Below are 23781 nucleotides of genomic sequence, written 5' to 3' on the forward strand. Positions count from 1 at the left end.
AGTGACTCTCAGAGCAGTTCTGGAGATGTTGTTCATGTATTTATGTCCTCATTTAGTGAGACGGCAGACCACCGCAAGCTTCATGCGCTTCAGTACAAGTAACTGTTAGTAAACAAAACCGCCATTCATTAACACAGAGACACGCAGAATTCATATTTAAATAGTCGTTTTGTGGCTTAATGTTTACAAATACTAGTGGGAGTGGGAGTGTGTGCACGTGTGTGTGTGTGTGTGTGCGTGCATCGGGGCGAAATTACATGCCGTCGTGTAAATAAGATAAATAACAAGGCTATTTAGTTTGTTTAATAAAAGAACAAGGTATAGACCCGTTCTATCGGAAAGGTAACTTTAAATGATTTCTGTTGTGATCTGGCGCTATAGACAAAATATAATTAAATAAAATTAACTTGACCTTCAAGGGGGGGGGGGGTGCCGTTGGGGGGGCGGGCCGCCCCCCTAATATAATGGCAGGGGAAACACTGGATTTGACAGTTCTTGATTGACATCAGTGCATTTAGGCCGAGGTCAACGTGTGGCCATTTTTAAAAATTAATTTTGATGGACGGGTTGGTGGGACTTCATTAAACTTCTCATTGGTTTAGTCAGAGTGTTTGACTCAAGCAGCTAAAACACATCCAGATTGAACTGTCAAAGCCCTCCTGTTGATTGGGTGGAGTAGATTAAATGGTTAAAAGCCTGTCAACCCGGCTTAACTAGGTTTTGAGAGAGAACTGTGGAGGTTTTTGACAGACTTTCGTCTTACTGAATCCTGAGACCCGAGGATGAGTCTCTGTGCTGAATGTACACTGCACAGAAGCGCTTCAGAAGCAGCATTTAGGCATCTGTGACACAGACTGTTTAATGCTGCTCAGAGGTGGCTTCTGTGCCACTTTTGCAGTGTAAATTTGAACTAGTTTGAGGTTTAAAGTGTGTCATTTCTGCAATCTATCACTACCATATAGTATCTAGATAGAGTATAGAAGAACTCTATAGTCCCTCCCCAACATTTTTTGTGTCTTCGTCACACTGTACACCACTGTAGAGGGTCTGCTTGTCTTGATATTTATGTAACCATTAGAGATGCACCGATCGATCGGAATCGGCCAATTTTCCTCATGACCGATCATCGTCACCCGGATCGGTGATTGGCCGGTCAGTCTCCCTTCTTTCCGATTTTGAGGCGATCCGTTTTGTTACCAGCGGCACAGGCAATAATGTCAGCCGCGCATTCTCGCCCTCTTCGCTCCGACGACCCCTTCTCTCTCACACACGTCTCATTCGCTCCGGTTAAATAGTGCTTGTATTGTGCGTTATTTTAGTCATTCCCGCAGGTTTCACGCTTATACCAAACGTCGGTATCAGCAGATCACACTAACAAAAAAATCAGAAATCGGAACCGGCCAAGAATATTGCAATCGGTGCATCTCTAGTAACCATGTGGGTATGTTTCTGTTCATGTGTTTGTGGCTGTGGCTGTGGCTGTGGCTGTGCGCTTCACATTTTCAGTTTCCTGCTATACGGTTTCACCACGATGACAGTTCTTCTCAATGCCAATGACTAGTAAACACTGTGTGACGACTGTGTCTCCCTCCCTGTTGTGATGCTGTTTCCATCCATTCATCCAGTTTTCTTTGAATTATTTCGTGTCCACCCATCAGGTAAACTGCTCATTAATGTTCATGTGATGAAGTTATTTAGGTTACTGAAGTTATTTAGGTTACTGAAATGAAATAAACACTCTTGTAATAGCATTATGTTTATGGTTATGTTTGTAATAGCATAGTCGTATACCAACACATGCTATTTCTGCTTTATATAGTAAGTACTGCCATAATGCAATGTGTTTGCCATTTCATTTCCAGTGTGATAAATGAACCAGAAGTAAAATCAACTTATGTGAGCCTTTGTAAGAGATGAAGATAAGTTCTAGAGTCAAAGCCCATTCAAACCAAGAATGATAACTATATTAGCATTAATACCAACGTACGATATAACCAACGTTCTGTTTATTATGAAAGCATGCTGCAGTTTTGTTATTTGCCGCCTGAAATGCTCAAGTTCTTTAAAGTCCGATGGATTTTGATTTGGCTGTCAAATGTTTATATTGTTCATTAACCAAAAAGGAATCATTCTGAAAGTAATTCCAGTGATATTGTAATTTTATGTATTGTGATAGTTGTGATATGGACTTTTCTGTTCTCATAGAATTAGAATGACTATTAGTTATAGCTATTATTGTTCTAATTAGCTATAACTTTATAGTTATAGTTTATAGTTATTGTCCTTGGTGTAAATGGTCCTTTAGGTCTGAAAGTTCAGATTTGAGCCATGCTGAGCATGCAGTGGAGATGTGGTTGGTTAAACTGAACACTGGAGAAAAAGGTCAGCCATTATCTTGATGTGGTATACTAACCACGTACTTCTCCATTGCACTATACGGACTGGTATTTCATTGGAAGATACTTTCAACATGTCACTACTGCTTTAAATCAGCTGAGGTTTGCGTGAGATGTTTTTAGATTTGATAAGCGATGTTGTTCGCTGACAGGATGCTCGCTGCTCTCGCGTCTTGCTGCTTTTTATGTCTGTATGAGTAGCGATTCATTTGTACACCTGAGGAGAGAATTTTTATTTTCCACAAGATTTGTTCTCTGAACTCATCAATCGACTGTGGGTAAGTTAGTCATTTAAAATGTTTGTTTCAGTCTCATTTGTAGTGGTTTAAAGGTTTCATGAGGTCGTCTAATGTTAATGTGAAGAGTCCTGATGAAGTAGCAGTTTTGATTTCTTGAGATTGTTGTATTTTCTCGTGATGTGCAGATGCAGTGCCATGATTGAGAAGTCTGCTAGTTTAATCAGGTCTCTCTGTGAAGTCTGTCCATCAGATGTCACCAATGACATCAAGATACACTCTTCCCATTGAGCTTTAAACTGTGATGTGACGATCAGACAGAATCATGGAATTCCTTATATAAATACAGAATGAGTTCGTCACGACAACCTGTCAAAATAAAAGTTTGGTTTAACTTGAACTTGACTGTTGAACAGTTGAATGTACCTCTCAAACTGCTACTACTACTACTACTAATAACATAATTGAAAAAACGCTATTTATGGAATATCACACAGTTTCTTCCCCGTTTTATTTTTTAACATTGAATTATTTAACATTTTGTTTCTGACATGTTTTATGCCTTCATTTGATTGTTTTTGATAATAAGTCTGTATTAAATAAATAAATGCAGTATTAAATAAATAAATAAAATAAATCCAGAAAAATTAAATTGACATGTAATAATATTTTAAGAAAACAAATTAGTGTCCTGTCCTTATTATTGAATATTATATTATACAAATGTATAAAAAAAAAAGACTAAATTGTTAATGCTTTATGAATTCAATGGCTTACAGTGGGGCAAAAAAGTATTTAGTCAGCCACCAATTGTGCAAGTTCTCCCACTTAAAAAGATGAGAGATGCCTGTAATTTTCATCATAGGTATACCTCAATTATGAGAGACAAAATGAGAAAAAAAAATCCAGAAAATCACCCCACTGTAGATATTCTTGATTATTAAAATTTAACTTAACCATTAGAATGGAGGGGAAAAAAACAAAAACACAGATTTCATAGGGCCTTACATGTACTCACCCTTATGTTGTTGCAAACAGTGATTTTAGGACACAGAATGTTAGTCTGGGTTTTGATCCAGATTGGAGTTAATGGCTGGAGATTAGAGGGATAATATGATATTCTGACTGGTACTTCAGATCTTTACTTGGGTAAATTGTCCTGTGGTTCATTTAGGGTCACATGTCCTGTAGCAATGAAACTCCACCAGCATCTCAGTTCATCAGAGTTAATCAGAAACATGGGTTTTTAATATTTGCATCAACTGATCGAAACCACCAGTCAAACGTTTCACACACCAAAAATGTTTTAGGTTCTGACTTGTGAGAAAACCAATCTGGTGTGTCCGAACTTTTGATGCACCTGTATTATTTTGCTCAAGATGTTTAAATCAACATCTGCAGTGCTAAATATACGAGTTCATCCTTAAAGGTCCCATATTGTACACCTTTCTGGAGTTTTATTTTAGGTTTTGATGTCCTTAAGAATCTGCCACAGGCATTTAAGCAGTCGTTTGGTTCCACATCCTGTGTTTCTGCTTTTGTGAACTCTAGTGTGAGCCTCACATCTATACTATCCACCAACGCCCCACTTACTGATTGCACATTTTGCTTAGTGGACTAGTTAATTGACTCAGCTCTGCATAATTCATCTCTCTCTCTTTCTCTCTGGTGAGTGACATTTCTACCAATGGATGTGATGTGATGGATGCTTTTTTTCAACTAGAGGTTGCTCCGACTCATTTTAACTGGTCAAATAGTTGTTCAGAAAAGTCCTTGGCTTGTTGATGGCTCAATGTTTAATTTCTTTAAATTACTTCACAGGGCTCGCAAAATTTCAAAATCCCTGGTAGCCCTTTGGGCAGGTACTCTTCAGATTTTGGTAGCCCAAAAATTAATTTAACTAGCCCAAAATAAAAAAATACCTTTTTTTTTATATTGAAAATCAGATAGGAGTTTAAATGTCAATCAAAAATATTTTCAATACACAAATATCAACAAATATGAAGGAAGGAAATTTATTTCACTATTTACAGGGTATCTGCAGAATTTTTAAAAATACATTTAAGGCAATTTATGACCCATTTTAAGAGCTGCACAAGTAAAATGAGCACAGTATGAGTGGGGTTGGACAATGTCTATGGTAACATACAGTATTGAGCCATAAAATTACATGATTTATAGTTCAGATACAGGTTTTCACAAAAACAAAAATCTTATACAACAGCATTTCAGCCTTTAGACTATTTTTATGAAAAGGGATAAATCAAGCATATAAATTGTCAATTTAAAACGTATAAATATTACTGTCTTAATTGTTTAGATTTTTAGAAGTCACATTAACTTTCTCATTTACAACTCTTTGTTTGCTGCGTAAAATCATGAGTTGATATTTGCATTGATCTGATCATAAACCGCAAGAAAGGCTTGTTGAAAATGCAAATTCATTCTCTGCCACGTGGTGGCGCTTTAGGAGCGCTGAAATATTGTGGCTGTGTACACAAAGCAGCTCCGCGCTCCTAAACGCTGCTTTATCAGGAATTATAGGTAAAATGAAGTTAAAATGCCAACGACACGTTTCTGAGGACAGTCGGTTCCCTTCAGATACATTCAAATAAAGACATCCGCGTCGCGTTATTGTTTTGACGTGAAACGTGCAGCGCTCATATTTATTCAATGACATCATTGCCTTTTGAAGTTTAATCCAGCCTTATCGCGACTCTTGTCTTTCCGTCCCCAACTGTAAGACCTCTTGAAATTTTAATTAAGACATTTTTTATACCGTTTAATAGGGATGCTCCGATCCGCCTTTTTCGCTTCCGATACCTAGGGTTCAGTATTGGCCGATACCGATTCCGATCCGATACCAGTGAAGTTTTTTCCCTCATTTAAATAAATGTAGAATTTATATATCTCTGTGTGTGGAAGTGATAATCATTCTTTCACAATCTACTAGATACAGACTTCTTCATTATCTACAGTGGGTACGGAAAGTATTCAGACCCCCTTAAATTTTTCACTCTTTGTTATATTGCAGCCATTTGCTAAAATCATTTAAGTTAATTTTTTTTCCTCATTAATGTACACACAGCACCCCATATTGACAGAAAAACACAGAATTGTTGACATTTTTGCAGATTTATTAAAAAAGAAAAACTGAAATATCACATGGTCCTAAGTATTCAGACCCTTTGCTCAGTATTTAGTAGAAGCATATATATATATATATATATATATATATATATATATATGTATGTGTGTGTAAGTGATTTATTATTATTATTATTATTAGGCCTTCATGTTAATTTAATGCTTATGCTAAAAAAAAGTGCATACAGCTGCTAATTGTGTTTGTTGTTTATATTTTCAAATATAAAACTTATTGAAATGTTTTTAGTGTGTGTATTAGTTGCTTTTGAACATTTTAATCTAATTTTAACAAAACCATGATAATATTGATAACCGTGATAACTTTGGTCACTATAATCGTGATATGAAATTTTCATACCGTTACATCCCTATATTAGACATAATTTAGTCGCCCGTGCACGTTAAAAACTATTTATAGTCTTTTCTACGCCCGTTTTGTTCTCACAGACACCCGGTAGCAAGTAACATTAAACTCCGGCTAGAAGATAAAGTCCTTTTTGCAAAATCATAGACATGTATTTACAAATCAAGTATAATGGGAACACAGAATGATCTTGGAGAGAGCTTTACCGAGCTGACTGCTGTAACCGAACGCGACCAGGGTTTAAAGGCTGAACGAATGACTGACAGCCACAGCGGAGAAAAGAGTTTGTGTGAACTTTAATGTAAGGACTTAAATATTCATATGTAGCTCACATTAAGCTATCGTATGGCTTCAGAAGTAACACAAAATAATTCGCAAAATGGAAAAAAAAAAAAAAAATCTCGGATTTGGATCGGTTCTCTCTGCCCGATACCCGATCCGAGAAAAATGGCACTATCAGAGCCGATACCCGATATGAATATCAGATCGGTGCATCCCTACCATTTAACGGATTTAAAACTTTTTATTACCTTAAGTTTGATACAACTCACTTTAGGAGATTTTAAGGATCCACGGGAGATCTTCATTTAAGGTAGCCCGTCGGGCAGAGTGGTGATACATTTTGGTAGCCTGACTAGAAAACACAATAGCCCCGGGACTAGGGTTGGGTATCTAGAACCGGTTCCAAATTTCCAAGAACTGGGTATTGGATAAGATGCGTGCATTTCGATTCTGCTTAACGATTCCTGCATTCACATTTGAATGTGATTTAAAAGCGATTTAAGTGCAGGAACGGAAAAAACTTGCGCCCTGTTTGCGTGCAGCGCACACGAAGCGCAAGCGCGAGCACAGAGAACAGAGGTCGCGGTACAGGTTCCCGGTTTGTGTCCGTTCTCAAAACGTTCCGTGTAGGGGTGCTCCGATTGATCGGCTACCGATCACTATCGGCCAATAATCACGTTGGGATGATTGATCAGTGATCAAAAAAAAAAAGATCTGAAGCTGATGACGCTGCCGTGAGAGGTTTGGCACGACATGCAGCGCACCGTCTCAGTCTCTGTCCGGTGACTCACCTTCATATTTCTTCATTAAATAACTTATAAAGTAATTTGAAAAACTGTGAGACGTAATTTCACAAACAGCGTGAGTGAATCACCGCGCGTGCTCACTCTTTCTCTCTCAAAATACGCAAATGGCTTCAAATCACCACATCGTGTCTGTCTATAAACGAGCTGCACAAGTTGACACAGGAATTGTCACTTGCACAATCGAGGCAGTGTCACATCATCACTAAAGTTTATAAATTGCATTACATTTTAATTCTTGCCAGTGTTTAACCATTCAGCGCTCGCGCACTCTCCTGGAGACCATGCACTCATGCACACTCGCAGCGCACACACATAATGCCAGGTTCACATTACTATCCATTTGCAGTGCGTATTTTTTCCGTGCTCATGTTAACGGATTATTAAAGCGTGCACATATTTTATTTATGAAAAGAAAACTATGCAGTGTTTTTAAACTTTTAATGACAATTTCTGTACCTGAAATTTTGTTCAGTTGTATTTATGATATTGATAATTGATTTGTTTGTTCCCATCTTATTACTGACTTGTCTTTAACACTTTAATATTTGAAATTTATATTAATCTAGTTGTTTTTGCTGTGGTGTTTTTTTTTTTTTAAAGCATAGGTAAAATTCCTCTTGCAGTGTTCTGTAGGCTGCTGATTTTTGCTCGTGTTATTCAGCGATTCTAGCGATTTTGCGAGCCCTGCTTCAGATTTTGTGTGTGTAGCTTCACCGGTATATGCTGTTACTAACTCAATTAGTTTATACACTAAATTAACTTACTTTTGAAAATTTTTTAACACAAATCCGCTGTATTTTCATGCATAATTCAAAATACGAGTCACTATACCAAGGTGATGTCACTGAGACACAGTTTGTGGTCAGAAGAACTGATTGTGGTGCAGATTTTACCGCCATACTGTGTATATTGTACCATCATACTGCACAGCCCTCATATGAACTCTCCTGACAGGCATGTAAACGTGTGTGTACATATTTGTTTGGCTAGGATCTCTAGGGTGTTCATTCTCACTTCTGCAGTTCTTCATCCTGGTTCCTGGAGGAATGTGGAACTCAAAAAATCTCCTCATGATGTTCATCATAAAAGCAAAGGCCAAATTAGATCAGTCACAATTATGACCGGAAAAATGTTACATAACGGTCATCCTCTGTAAGAACGGGGTCATATGGCAGACTCGCTTCTCATAGCTGATCCCATCACGGGGCACAAATCAGCTGGATTTACAGATTTATTGACCTTGAGAAGTAGGTTTAGGCAATTTAGGCAACTTTACAGATCACTGAATATAAGGGCTGCATAGCCAATTAATTGAATTTTATTTATTCAATTGCAAGTTTTGCTTCCAACTAGGGATGCACCGATATGAAAATTTTGGCCGATACCAATAACCGATTATTCTTTATTTTTGAAAGCCGATAACAGATATGTTGGCCGATAAATCTATATCCAAATTGTTATATGCTTGTGGAGAGCCTGATTACAAAAAAGGTCTCATCATTAAAAGCCACATCCCAAACACTTCAACATAAGCAGCCTAGTTTGAACGGTGTACGTTTTAAAAATATTTTTACTCTCCCATTACCAAATTTAGTCATAAAAAAGTCTTACAAATAAATAAAATAATGCATAAATAATGCAAACAAGTCACTGGACATCATTACACGTGTAAAGAATCAAAATGAATGCGCCACAGATCAATAAAACAGAATAGCCTCTGCACGGACAATAATTAAAGGATTTTAATTACTAAACCATATTGTTGATGAAAATAATAAGAGAAATATACAAGTGGTTGTTGTTATTAATAATGTATCAATGATTTTGAAAAAGTAACAAATTAATACCACTGTTTTAAATAGCAGCCGTTGAGCTGCGCGTGCTGAAGCTGAAGAGCTGAATGAACACGGTAAACTGAAGCGTTTTGCTGGCAGCTTATTTAATTCAAGGAAATGCATCCTGAGATTAATATTAATACAACATAAACATAATATTACAACTTATATATGTACAAAATGATGCAGTTATTGCATGCTATAGTCAGAATGTGTGATCCTGTTGTGGATGCGCTCTTCCCATAACAACGCGCTGAAACACAGCAACTAAACCCAAAGAATTCACAACGTTTTATTATAATAATGTTCTCATTAGAATGTTATATACACAACATTCCCAATCATAGTTATTAATGTTGTGCACTGCTGTTTGAGCTGCGTGTGCTGAGCTAAAGACGATCACCGGTAAACTGAAGCGCTCTTTTAACTTAACCAAACGCATTCTATATGAGATAAATCAGATATACATCAAATAAACACAATATTACAACGTACAATTGCACAAAAGGCTGCAAACGAACAGCGCTCATCTGAAGTGTCTCTGAAGGAAATAATGCATTATTTATCGGCTTTAAGATATCGGCCAAATTTTCTTATCGGGCCGATACCGATAACAGAAAAAATGAGCATTTATCGGCCGATACCGATATGGTGGCCGATATATCGTGCATCCCTACTTCCAACAATTATGAAAACTAGATAATCAAGATTAAGCAATTTAAACAATTATTGTTGATCCAATTTATTTTATATTTTAAATTATAAAAAAAAAAAAACAATTATACTTACATTTTATATTATATATTTTATATATTACAGTGTTTCCCCTAGGTTTACGGCTTTTTAAAAAACTCCTTTTTAATGGTTAAATTACATTTTATTAATCAAAAAGCATGTCTAATTAATTAAAATCATGAAACTTAAACAATTTAACATCAAATTATTAAAAGTTTAACAAATATTACGTTTAGGGCCCTATGAAATGTTTTATTTGTCCAACCTTATGTTTTATTGTAACCAAATTCTGTTTTAGCATGTCTAATTTGAAAGCATAAAACAAGTTTCATTTATTCTTACAATAGCCTTATGATTTTTTTGCTCAGAAATTCTGTTGTGTATTTACATTTTGTTCTAAGGGATAAAACATTAATTTAATCTATCTTTTAAGTAATGAAAATTAAACAAATGTAATTTTTTGGAAAATAAAGGTCATTTAATATTACAATAAAAACATTGAAGAAATACTGAATGCTTATTCCTTAAAAATAAGGTTTTAATAATTTTAGTAGTAGTAGTAGCAGTCCATTGTACTCAACAATAGTAATATATTTCTGCCAATGCCTCAAGTTAAACCGAACTTTTATTTTGACGGGTTGCCGTGAATACCTTTTAGATTTCTGTGTGTGTATGACATGATGATAGTTTTACTCAAATGAAACGGTCAAATGCTGATGAAGTGACTCTCAGAGCAGTTCTGGAGATGTTGTTCATGTATTTATGTCCTCATTTAGTGAGACGGCAGAGGCTAATATCACTGGAAGCGTCACGAGCGTTTCAGTACGAGTACTACACAAAACCGCGCGTCTGCGCCATTCATTAACACAGAGACACGCAGAATTCATATTTAAATATTAATCGTTTTGCGGCCAAATATTTACAAATACTAGTGGGAGTGGGCTCACTGTGTGTGTGTGTGTGTGTGTGTGTGTGTGTGTGTGTGAGTGAGGTGTGCTGCATACAAACAGACCTCATAATCGTGGGGTCTCTGTGTGTGTGTGTGTGTGTGTGTGTGTGTGTGTGTGTGTGTGTGTGAGTGTGTGTGTGTGAGCGCGCGCGCATTGGGCGGAACTCCGCTGTGCGTGATAGAGAGAGCGCGACCATAACTAGAGACTGAAATGACATGCCGTCGTGTAAATAAGATAAATAACATAAGGCTATTTAGTTTGCTTAATGAAAGAACAAGGTATAGACATGTTCTATAAGAAAGGTAACTTTAAATGACTTCTGTTGTGATCTGGCGCTATAGAGAAAATATAATTAAATAAAATTAACTTGACCTTCAAGGGGGGCGGGGGGTTATTTTTTATATAAATATAAAAAAATAATATTTATAAATAAATATTTATATATTTATCTATATATAAATTAAGTGAAAACATGTTAATTAGATGCTGCCCAGTTTTCCTGCCAGGCTCACGAAAACATACGATCCACGGCAGTCTCTCAACTAATGAGCTAGTGCTAAAATGACTCAAACAGTCAGATACTGAGCTGAAGAAAAAAAACACCAAAAGGTCTGTTCTTTGAAAACATGTGCATTTGAAATCTTGAATATCAAATGTAGTATGTGCAATGGAGCATAAATTAGGGGTATGTGAAATAACTGTTGAAATCTGTGTTATTTTAAACTAAAACTATTAAATATAGTTTTGTTCATTGAAAGAAAATCTAAATATTAAAAACTTAAACTAAAATTTGAAATGTTACTTTGAAACTACAATTAAAGTGGAAATGCTAAAATTGCTAAAACTAAAATTTAAATAAAAATTAAGTAGAAATATAAAAAAAAGACAAAAGCACATTACAAAATGATCAAAAACATAAACTACAATTTGAAATGTAAAATTAAAAGTTACTTCAAAATGTTATTAAATAATCCAATGTTACATAATTCTAAAGAACACTCATTACAGGATCTGTTAGATGTTGTTAAAAGACATTCGAGTTTGAATGATGTTGTTTGTTTGAGAAAAGTGTGTCTGTGCATCAAATGTATTTCCATCAATATCATCAGTGTCCATCCAGAGAGTCTCTATCAGTGTTTTATTGAGAAGCCCAGCTCTCGGGTCACAAATGAAATTTGGGAAATTCTGATCCATTGTGACCTCTTGGAAAACACTGTAAATAAGACTTGAGAAGGGCAGCAGAGTCTGAATCATTTCAGTCACGAGACGATTGCTGCATCTAGGGCTGTGATGATAACCGCATTATGTGTTGAGGTCATCACCGTACCTTTTTTTTTTTTTTTGCTAGTGAAAGTTACAGAAGTGCAAATGGTGTGTGATATGAAATATAAACAATAATCATTGTTTGTCAAACTACTGGGGGGGGGGTCTGCATGAATGAACAGTGAGAGCAGAACGAATGTGTCACACGTTGTAAACTCAACAAAATGGTAAAATGCATATATCAAGAGCATGCTCACAGATGAAAACAACCGAGAACAAAACGGCGTTGGAGGAAGTGGATTAGAGCCCTGCACGGGCCTCAAATATAGGCCCTAGCCCGTCTTTTTCCCCTTCTCCAAAAACAGCTTATAGGCTACTTCTGTTTCAGCTATTAAAATAGTTCAGTTTTGTATGTAATGGAAAAGTGATTATATTTTATTTAGTTTTTTTTATAAAGTTAATTTCGAAAAACGTTTGGAGCATTTTTTTGTTCGTTAAATGTAAGTTTTTGTTTTTTAAAGTAACGACCAAGTGGCCAGCGGCAGACAACGAGTTGATCATAGCCTATGTTTGATCAATTTAGCCTTCTCAAATCATCACGACTTGCCTAAAATAAAATCTATATATAAAACAGTTCAAGCATATCACAATGTTAGTTTAAATGTTTAACCTAGATAAATGTGCACTGTTAGACGCATATCCAATCGTTCGTGCGGAGAGTTGAAGCTGAAGCTCTGCAGCACATAGAGGCGCCAGCGTGGTTGGAATATTGAAGCGCACCTCCCATCCAATAAATCGCAATAAGCATTGTGCGTTGGTACTGTTAATATGAAACAAAGTCTCAGAGTTCAATTTATGTCCATTGTATTGCAGTATTCAAACAATAATGCCGTTTTGGCGCTGTTTAATGTGGAGTGACCGATCGCTGTAGCGCGTCGATCAACAGACGCGGCAGCGCGGGGCGCACGTGAACTAGTTATCTCCTCCACATTAATACCAGTTTCAGCACAAAATAAACATGACTAAACATCTGAAGGCAAGTTAAAAGAAAGAGTACAACTTTACAATCCGTATCCTGTCTCATGTAATCGCTCAATCAGTGTTTCAGCCGCGCAAGGACATCAATATAACAGCTTGTAAACAATTGATGTAACATCACATTTACCTCAGAAAGCATATTTGGTGACCATAAACTCGATAGTCAGCCAGAAAAATAAACTGTAGAGAGGAGCATTTTGCTAAATATATGCACCATATAACATTCATTATAACTTTATACCGTTCTTTAATGTTTTATGTTTGAATAAATCCGTCCAAGTTTTTATGACAGCCACTATTTAAATGTGTATATTTAAAAAAAATAACTGAAGTAATTGTAACTTAATTATTATAAAAACTTAATTAAGTGCAATTTAAACAGTTGTAGGCTACAGCACAAATCAGTCCATTTTTAACCTTCAATATTATAATGCAGTACCAACTGACTCATGTATATTTTACAGGATTAGTTGAGAGATTTTATTTCCTTGAGAAAATTTGGCATGTACCATACCTGATATGTATCCAAAATAATCGATATTGAATCGAATCGAATCGAATCGAATCGCAAGCTTGTGAATGAGAATTTAATTGAATTTTGAGTTTAAGCTTTAGTAGTCAGGAACTGCTGCTAGATGTAAGTACTTGAAGTAAGTACTTAAAGAGCTCTTAGAAGTGTTAAAAGTACATTTTCCTTTCTGTTATTTTTGATGTCACGGCTCATGATACTGTAGTTACTGTAGTGAGGGTTTGAGACTGTTTGTTCAAGTTGAGAGCCTTTCAGTGTTGACTTCAAGTTTTTGTTTTTTAAAGTAACGACCAAGTGGCCAGCGGCAGACAACGAGTTGATCATAGCCTATGTTTGATCAATTTAGCCTTCTCAAATCATCACGACTTGCCTAAAATAAAATCTATATATAAAACAGTTCAAGCATATCACAATGTTAGTTTAAATGTTTAACCTAGATAAATGTGCACTGTTAGACGCATATCCAATCGTTCGTGCGGAGAGTTGAAGCTGAAGCTCTGCAGCACATAGAGGCGCCAGCGTGGTTGGAATATTGAAGCGCACCTCCCATCCAATAAATCGCAATAAGCATTGTGCGTTGGTACTGTTAATATGAAACAAAGTCTCAGAGTTCAATTTATGTCCATTGTATTGCAGTATTCAAACAATAATGCCGTTTTGGCGCTGTTTAATGTGGAGTGACCGATCGCTGTAGCGCGTCGATCAACAGACGCGGCAGCGCGGGGCGCACGTGAACTAGTTATCTCCTCCACATTAATACCAGTTTCAGCACAAAATAAACATGACTAACCATCTGAAGGCAAGTTAAAAGAAAGAGTACAACTTTACAATCCGTATCCTGTCTCATGTAATCGCTCAATCAGTGTTTCAGCCGCGCAAGGACATCAATATAACAGCTTGTAAACAATTGATGTAACATCACATTTACCTCAGAAAGCATATTTGGTGACCATAAACTCGATAGTCAGCCAGAAAAATAAACTGTAGAGAGGAGCATTTTGCTAAATATATGCACCATATAACATTCATTATAACTTTATACCGTTCTTTAATGTTTTATGTTTGAATAAATCCGTCCAAGTTTTTATGACAGCCACTATTTAAATGTGTATATTTAAAAAAAATAACTGAAGTAATTGTAACTTAATTATTATAAAAACTTAATTAAGTGCAATTTAAACAGTTGTAGGCTACAGCACAAATCAGTCCATTTTTAACCTTCAATATTATAATGCAGTACCAACTGACTCATGTATATTTTACAGGATTAGTTGAGAGATTTTATTTCCTTGAGAAAATTTGGCATGTACCATACCTGATATGTATCCAAAATAATCGATATTGAATCGAATCGAATCGAATCGAATCGCAAGCTTGTGAATGAGTGTTTCAGCCACGCAAGGACATCAATATAACAGCTTGTAAACAATTGATGTAACATCACATTTACCTCAGAAAGCATATTTGGTGACCATAAACTCGATAGTCAGCCAGAAAAATAAACTGTAGAGAGGAGCATTTTGCTAAATATATGCACCATATAACATTCATTATAACTTTATACCGTTCTTTAATGTTTTATGTTTGAATAAATCCGTCCAAGTTTTTATGACAGCCACTATTTAAATGTGTATATTTAAAAAAAATAACTGAAGTAATTGTAACTTAATTATTATAAAAACTTAATTAAGTGCAATTTAAACAGTTGTAGGCTACAGCACAAATCAGTCCATTTTTAACCTTCAATATTATAATGCAGTACCAACTGACTCATGTATATTTTACAGGATTAGTTGAGAGATTTTATTTCCTTGAGAAAATTTGGCATGTACCATACCTGATATGTATCCAAAATAATCGATATTGAATCGAATCGAATCGAATCGAATCGCAAGCTTGTGAATGAGAATTTAATTGAATTTTGAGTTTAAGCTTTAGTAGTCAGGAACTGCTGCTAGATGTAAGTACTTGAAGTAAGTACTTAAAGAGCTCTTAGAAGTGTTAAAAGTACATTTTCCTTTCTGTTATTTTTGATGTCACGGCTCATGATACTGTAGTTACTGTAGTGAGGGTTTGAGACTGTTTGTTCAAGTTGAGAGCCTTTCAGTGTTGACTTCATTTTCCTGCATCTCCAGAGTGATTTGTCACATGACATTTACAGCTCAGGTGATTGGTTCAAAAATCTGTATGTGGAACTGAGTGTCTATCAGCAAAGATCAGTGACAGTAACAGATCCCTGTGAGCAGAGGAACTTTGCATCCCATGATCTGTTTGTTCAGTCAGATTGAATCTTGATTTGATTCTGCATGAACTTCTCTCTCTCTCTTAAACTAGTTAGAGCTGCATCCTCCTTGCCTTCATGTTTCTCTGTCCTTCTGTTTAATTTTTGTTTTCCTGTCATGTTCATCTCATCCCATCTGTCTCTTTCTCTCCTGTGTCCCGTGTTTCCAGCCTCTCGCTGTCCATTGAGTTCCTCACCATCATCTTCTGCTCTGATTCAGATAGTGGGACCCTGATTGTCTGGTGAGTGTCTGAAGCTTGCAGAAGGTCATGACCTCTGCCATCTTCAATAACCCTGCCTTGAAACCTTGTTACTACTAACAAAGTGTAAGTACACTTGATTAAAGTGAGTTAAACCGTTTCAAATAGGCTGATGCTTGTGGTCCGTGACTTGCCTTTTTGGGATATTTCAGAATATTTTAAGGGAACAGTTGATCTAAAAATGCAAATTCTGTCATAGTTTACTCACCTTTGTGTGTATTTATGTATTTTGGATTGAAATATGTCAAATTCTTGACTGGTTTTGTGAGTTTCATCCACTTTTTTTCTTCCGTTCTTTCTTTCCGTTTATTTATTTTTGGGTTGAAATATGACCCTTGACAATGTCTTGATGGGTTTTATGAGATTCATACATATTATTTATTTGTTTGTTGTTTGAAGTTTTTTCTTCATTTATTTTTTATTTGAAGTCTGACCATTGACAAGTTCTTGATAGGTTTCATGAGATTCATACATATAGTTTTTTTGTTGAGATTCATAAATATTATTATTTATTTTTATTTTTTTTTGTTTATTTGTTTGACTATTTTCTTCATTTATTTTTGGGTTGAAATATGAATCTTGACAAGTTCTCGATAGGTTTCATGAAATTCATACATTTTGTTTGTTTGTTGGGTGAGGGGAATATGACCCAGGCATGTTCTTGGACAGGTTTTGTGGGATTTATCCATTTAGGAAAATATAGTATGTGATTTGAGGCACAGCCACAGCTTTTGTTAAGTGAAAATTATTATGAGGGGACATTTGAGGTGACTGAACATGAAAACTAGGAAGTTTTTTTATGTTTGTACAGAGCTGTTGAAACGGGTCTAGTCTGTAGGAAATTGAGTAACTGACTTGAATCATTGAAGCTTTAGACATAAACAGTAATTTTCATAGATGATTGATGATTTCTATCACAATAACTTCTGAATAATGCAGAGAATAGAAAATACGAGATAAAATGCTGAAAAAAGTGCTGTTTTTATGCACATTTTCTAATTTTAGGCCTGAAAGATGACTTTGTTGTGTTCTTGACAGTTATTTTTGAGATTCACACAGAAGAGACATCATGTTTGTGATTAAATAAGTTTAATAATTAATGTTCAGAATAATTTAATTCTGTGAGCACAATAACTTTTAGTTTTTATTGGTTTGGCATAGGCTTGCCGCGATAGATGGTGCTGACAGTGATACCGTTGTTAAGCCGCAACACCGGTTACGTCACTTGCCCACCGCGGCACCGACCCCCACCGTTTATATAGTAATAAAAATAATTTAGTTCAGTAAAAGAACAGACATTAAAAACGGAACGCGGCTGCTCAATGCAGCATGCCGAACGACAGTCGCATCACAGATCAGATTTCATTTATCCAGTGAGTCGAGCTGACTGACAAGAAGAGTGAGGTGAGACAGACAAGACGATCGTGGATGATTTAGTTTCAAAACGAAATTCAAAAGCTCCTGTTTGGCAGGATTTTGGATTTTGAAAAGCCTGTTGACTTTTGCCATTTATCTAAGGTGATTTAACTTTGTGTAATTTATTTATTTTATTTGACATCAAGGTGTATGCCGTGCCTCCAAGCTTTCTTATTCGTTTTGCTAATAAACGTTCTACTTTTCTTATTTATTTGGTTATATATTATAGACTATGTGTTTACTTATTTCCAGTTTTGTATACCTATTTATTTAAACTTTTAAGTTATTTGTTATTTAAACTTGTAAGTTATTTGTTATTTTATTTTAGGCATAGTCTGCCCTATGGCATGGTGTATTTTTATTTGTTTTGTTAATAAAAGTTCTATGTTTTATATATAGGCTAAAGTGAGTTTGACGTTGTATTTTGTTGTTGCATTCAAGCAATTGACGCCGAATTACCGCTAACTTTTAAGCTATTTAAAAGCGAAGGAAAGCAAGGAAAAGAGGGAAAATTCAAACTAACTGAAAACAAACAATTGCTTTGCTTTACAATTGCCGCTATTTGAAAGTGAAAGTAAAATGTGCATGCCACTTTTAAAAGCGAAGGGAAAAGAGGGAACGCCCCTGCCCCCACAGTGATACCAATATTATCCGTGTTGTCACACGGTGATTAACCGGTGGGAAAATTTCCTCACCGTCACAACCCTAGTTTGGCACTTAATTTTTAACAAAAGAAATGTATTCACTAAGTGGTGTATGGTTGCAGAGGGGTGGAAAATTTCAGATACATTTTGGAAATTTCCAGAATTTTTGGAAACTTCTCAGGATTTTATGGAAATTTTTGGAAACCTTGGAAGTTTGTAGTTACAAAGTTAGTTTGTAAGTGATGAAGCATGTCAGTGCAACAGTTTAAGGATTGATCAAAGCATCTCAGGCAGCCATTGTCACCTGTTTTTTTTTTTTTTTTTTTGAAAGCCGGTTTTTGTCCATGTGAAATGCTTTTGTGGAAGCTGTAGATTAGTGAAGCGGCTCCCGCAGACGTGTGCGTGCAGTCTGACAGCTGGAGGATCAGTCAAAGCTGCTGTCAAGCCTGTGACTGCATTAACACACATCCCCCATGGTTACTAGTTAAAAAGGTCAGGTGACCGGCCGTCTGCAGATGGAAATTCTGGGAAGATTAGACATTCCAGACGTGCCTGTGATTTATGATATATAGGTATTTTATAATTGAAAAAAATGGATCATTAACAGTAATAAAAAAATAAATAAATTACATTTTATATAGGCTATATATATATATATATATATATATATATATATATATATATATATATATATTAGTGCTGGGCAACGCTAAATTTTTTTTTTGTCGCGATTAATCGCATGATTTTTCTGCAATTAATCGCATTTTGCGCAAAATTCAATAATGAATTAAAAAGTACTGTATTGCGTACTTTTATTTTAAAAGTACTGCTGTATGAACACAAGTGCAATAACATTTGGTTTACAAACACTTTGAACAAATAAGGTGCTTTTTTACAGCAGTATTCCCTTTACGTAGTAGCAGTTAAAATATTTCGTTAACACTTTAGTATAAGGTCCAATTCTCACTATTAACTAGTTGCTTATTAGCATGCCTATTGTTAACCTATTGGCTGTTTATTAGTGCTTATAAAGTACATATTCTGCATGACCATATTCTACATCCCTAATCCTACCCAATACCCTAAACTTAACAACTACCTTACTAACTATTAATAAGCAGCAAATTAGGAGTTTGAGGCAAAAGTTGTAGTTAATGGTTTGTTAATGGCGAGAATTGGACCTTAAAGTAAAGTGTGACCAATGCTTTTTGTAAATCTCAACTTAAACATTAATGTAATCAAATTAAAATCTCCTTTTCACATACCTCGTGTATTTTTGTGATGGTGCGTCTTGACACCGTGTCTACACCGGACGCGAGCGGCTGCGCGATGCGTCAAAATACTATAGAACCCATTATAATCAGTGATGCTGTCTACACTGGATGCAGCGCGACACGACACGACAAATCATACGTGCTGTCATTTGTTGCGATCCTATACACCAGATGCGACAGTTGTCATGCTGCACTGTCTACAATGACTGGACGCGACAAAGTGACCGTTGCAAATCATTTGAATTTTGTGTCGGTACATCATAGATAGAACGAGGCAGCAGTTTACTCTCGGGGATTTGTCGTGTCGCGCAGCGCTCTATCCAGTGTAGACCACAACACTGATTATAATGGGTTCTATAGTATTTTGTCGCGCCGCAACATGCCGCTCATGTCCGGTGTAGACATGGTGTTAGGCCCACCCCAAATGCTCTCATTGGTTGAGACGCATGATGACACCCATCCCAAACCAGTACTGATCAACATCCCACCTCTCCTGTGACCCATGGTTTGTCTGTATGTGTATTCCGAGCCAGTGAGCAACAGACTTTCAAAATAATAATAATAATGATAATAAAAACTGCGTTAATGCACCATAAAAGAATTGTCGGCGTTAATTAATTAATGCGTTAACGCGATAATAACACGCTAACTTGCCCAGCCCTAATATATATATATCAGGTTTTATCATATTGACCCTTGACAATTTTTTTACAGGTTTTTCAGAGATTCAGCAATTTTTATAATTGTTATTACTATTAATATTATTTATTTGTTTTGTATTATATATTTTTTTTACATTTTGGTTTAAATTATGACCCTTCACAGAAATCTTGACAGATTTCATGTGATTATTATCCATAATAATATGGATGAATCCCACAAAATCTGTCAAGAATTTGTCGCGGGTCATTTTTCAACCCAATTTTGAAAATAAATAAATAATCATAATGACAATGAATGATGAAGAAGAATATTTATTTATTTATATTGTTTTATTACTTTTTATTTAGGGTATTATGTGATCTGAGGCACAGCCACACTCATGTAGATGCAGCAGCAGCAGCTGTAGTATATTTCCCTGCATCTGGCCTCTTACTCACTCGCTCATGTGAGTGGAAGTTGCTCCATGTAATGTGATTATTCTGTGTCTATTCCAGTAAATGGAGAAACAGACGTTTTTGGGTGTTTTGAGCACTTACTGGTCGACTGAATGAAGGAAAAGACTGATCAAAACTGGCCAAAGGCAAAGCATGTCTCATTTTGATACATTTGTGTGGAAATATAACACATTCACAAAGAACATATTTAAAACTGTTTTAGTGCTCGTTTGATGTACTTCTAAAGTTCACAGTGCAAAGCTCCCTTGCAAGAGCATTTTTCCTAGTGCTTGCTCAATTAAATCAGCCCTATTATTACTATCATTCAAAGTTATATATTTGATCAGACTCCTAACCGAGTGTCCTGACTCGTCCTGTGCTACAAACTGTGCTTTCTTCAGAAAATGCAAACATCTAGTTCATCAGTGAAATCTCATTTATTACAGAAATGTATGTTGTTTTCTTCTGATTTCAGATCAGTCTTCAGTGCTTGGAGAGTTTTCTGTGCACGTTTCACTGTGTGCGACAACTCAGTGACCCGAGAGCAAAGGATGCACTCAAATTCTGGTAAGCCGTCTTCTTTTTCATGTTTCAGTTGACAGTTTGTGTTCAAAGAAATAGTTACCCAAAAATTTTGAAAATTCATTTGATCATGACTGTCAAGCAGAATTTTGAATAACATCTTTGTTGTTTCACTGTATTTCATCTGTTTTTTTTGTCACTAAATAAAAACACTGACTCACTGCATCTTTGTCAGATATTTTAAGCACAGATCACAGTTCCTGATCAGTGTTGTTTGTGTAATTTACTCAATTACAGATCCGACATCAGTCAGTTGAACCTTGTTTAGATTAACTAAAATCATAGCAACCAGTGACTAGAGCTCATGTTAATTAGCATTGTGTTGAGAGAAGCTGATTGTTTGAGGCGAGTGATAAAAGGCTTTCTTTGTCTGGCCCAGTGGCTACATGCCGTGTGCTCAATTAAGTGTGTTTTCTCAGCTCCTAATCTTTATCTCATGATCATGTGCAGTTCCTGGAACTTTAGCCTAAACACAGGAAATGGAAAAAGCTACAACCCGTCCGATGTGAATGCATATGAAGCCCTTTGACCCTTTCAAATCTTTTATCTGCTTTGAGTGAGATAATAAAGTAATTAATTTGTTAAAGCAATAGTCCACCCAGAAACTAAAACTGGATTTATTCACACCTTTTGTTGTTGCAAACTTGTCTGATTTCCTTATATTCTGTGGAGATATTGAATCATTTTTCCTTTGTTCCACTTTACCAGAAGCATATTGGCAAACTGGGACAGGGAGACACTGGTAAAGTGGGACCGCATATCAAGTTATGAGTTTATTATTAACTTGCATTAGGGTTGGGCGATGTCTACAAAATTGGCATTGGACGATGTCTGCAGTGAAACATCGCGATGGATGATGACATTGGCGGCGCGGGGGGTGTGTGTGTGTGGTGTGCCCAAAGCGTGAATCCTTATAAGGCACGGAAAACAAATAACGATTCCTAACAACGTGTCTACACCGGACACGAGCGGCGTGGCAAAATACTATAGAACCACTGATCTATAATAGAGATGCATTATAGATCAGTGTATAGAACTTATTATAATCAGTGATGCTGTCTACACTGGATGCGGCGAGGTGCGACACGACAAATTCCCAAAAGTAAACTGCTTCCGCGTTCTATTTATGATGTGCTGACACAAATTTCAAATTATTTTCAATGGTCGCTTTGTCGCGACCAGTGCAGACAGACTTTAGCTAATGCGGCGCGACACGACAACTGTCACGTCCGGTGTAGACGCAGTGTAACGGTTGCCTGTTACATTACAGTAAATAAAATGTCACTTACCACATAAACAGAGTAAGGAGAGATGACTGAGGATGATGACGAATAATTTGCAGATCCCGAGCACCACTGACAAACATATAATCTTGTAAAATGTGTGGTAAGTACTGCTGCTCCATAGTATAAACAGAGTACGTGCGATCTCGAAAGTGAAACTAAAAAGCGATTGTGCATTCAAAAGCAGTTTCAATGCCAGGTATAATAGCGGCTCCCTGATGCCCGAAATATACAGTGGGGCAAAAAAGTATTTAGTCAGCCACCAATTGTGCAAGTTCTCCCACTTAAAAAGATGAGAGAGGCCTGTAATTTTCATCATAGGTATACCTGTGAAATATCTGGGGCTCCACGCAAGATCTCACCCCGTGGGGTCAAAATTATCACAAGAACTGTGAGCAAAAATCTCAGAACCACACGGGGGGACCTAGTGACTGACCTGCAGAGAGCTGGGACCAAAGTAACAAGGGCTACCATCAGTAACACACTGCGCCGCCAGGGACTCAAATCCTGCAGTGCCAGATGTGTCCCCCTGCTTAAGCCAGTACATGTCCAGGCCCGTCTGAAGTTTGCTAGAGAGCATTTGGATGATCCAGAAGAGGATTGGGAGAATGTCATATGGTCAGATGAAACCAAAATAGAACTTTTTGGTAAAAACTCAACTTGTCGTGTTTGGAGGTATGTATTGAGTATATCAAACAAGTAGCCCTTGAGACTATTTTATCCCTTCAGGGAGCCCACACTCACAAAAACGTTGGAGACCCCTGCTTTAGAAGTATTTCTCAGTGTTATTTCATGTTAAATAAAGTAGTTTACTAATGTTAGCAAATGAAAACTTGTGAAGTGTTACTGAGGTGTCTTTCCTTGGTCAAAACCAAAATTAAGAAATATTAAGTACTTAGTCATTTTTTCCCAAGTAATATTTTCATATTGGGACAATAATAGATTACGAAAGCTGGTTTCCGACACAGGATTAAATAAATAAATAAAGTAATTGTAACTTTTTTTCTCAGAATTACAAGTTCCTATCTCACAATTCTGAATTTGTATCAAAAGTTGTAAACTAGCATTTCTGAGAAAATCTGAACTGTGTGAAAAAAAAAAAAAGTCAAAATGTTTTACCCCATGGCGGAAACAGGCTTCGATACTAGACAGTATATTAGTTAATATAGTTTATTTAAAGTCTTATCTTATTCTTTTTTTAAACTGGCTTATATAAACTAAGACAATGAAACACTAAGAAATTGCTTTTGAAATACAGTGCTTAAATGTATTTGACCACCTGTCATAATAAAGAGAAAACACAAATATATTAGGAATCTGTCAAAAACTCGTAAAAAAAAAAACTACTGTTATTTATTAGGCA

General features: G+C 36.1%; 1 protein-coding gene across 1 annotated transcript in view; it reads left to right on the forward strand.

The window, feature by feature from the left end:
• The window catches only part of LOC107569426 (lysosomal-trafficking regulator-like), a 113813-nt gene that overhangs the window by 12633 nt on the left and 77399 nt on the right, over positions 1 to 23781 (forward strand). Inside the window, exon 3 of the mRNA XM_016255527.1 lies at positions 21029 to 21120. Within this exon, the coding sequence (XP_016111013.1) occupies positions 21029 to 21120 (92 nt within the window). The remainder of the gene's footprint in view (positions 1 to 21028; positions 21121 to 23781) is intronic.

Source organism: Sinocyclocheilus grahami, unplaced genomic scaffold, assembly GCF_001515645.1.
Source record: "Sinocyclocheilus grahami isolate Dianchi unplaced genomic scaffold, SAMN03320097.WGS_v1.1 scaffold1344.1, whole genome shotgun sequence".
NCBI lineage: Eukaryota > Metazoa > Chordata > Actinopteri > Cypriniformes > Cyprinidae > Sinocyclocheilus > Sinocyclocheilus grahami.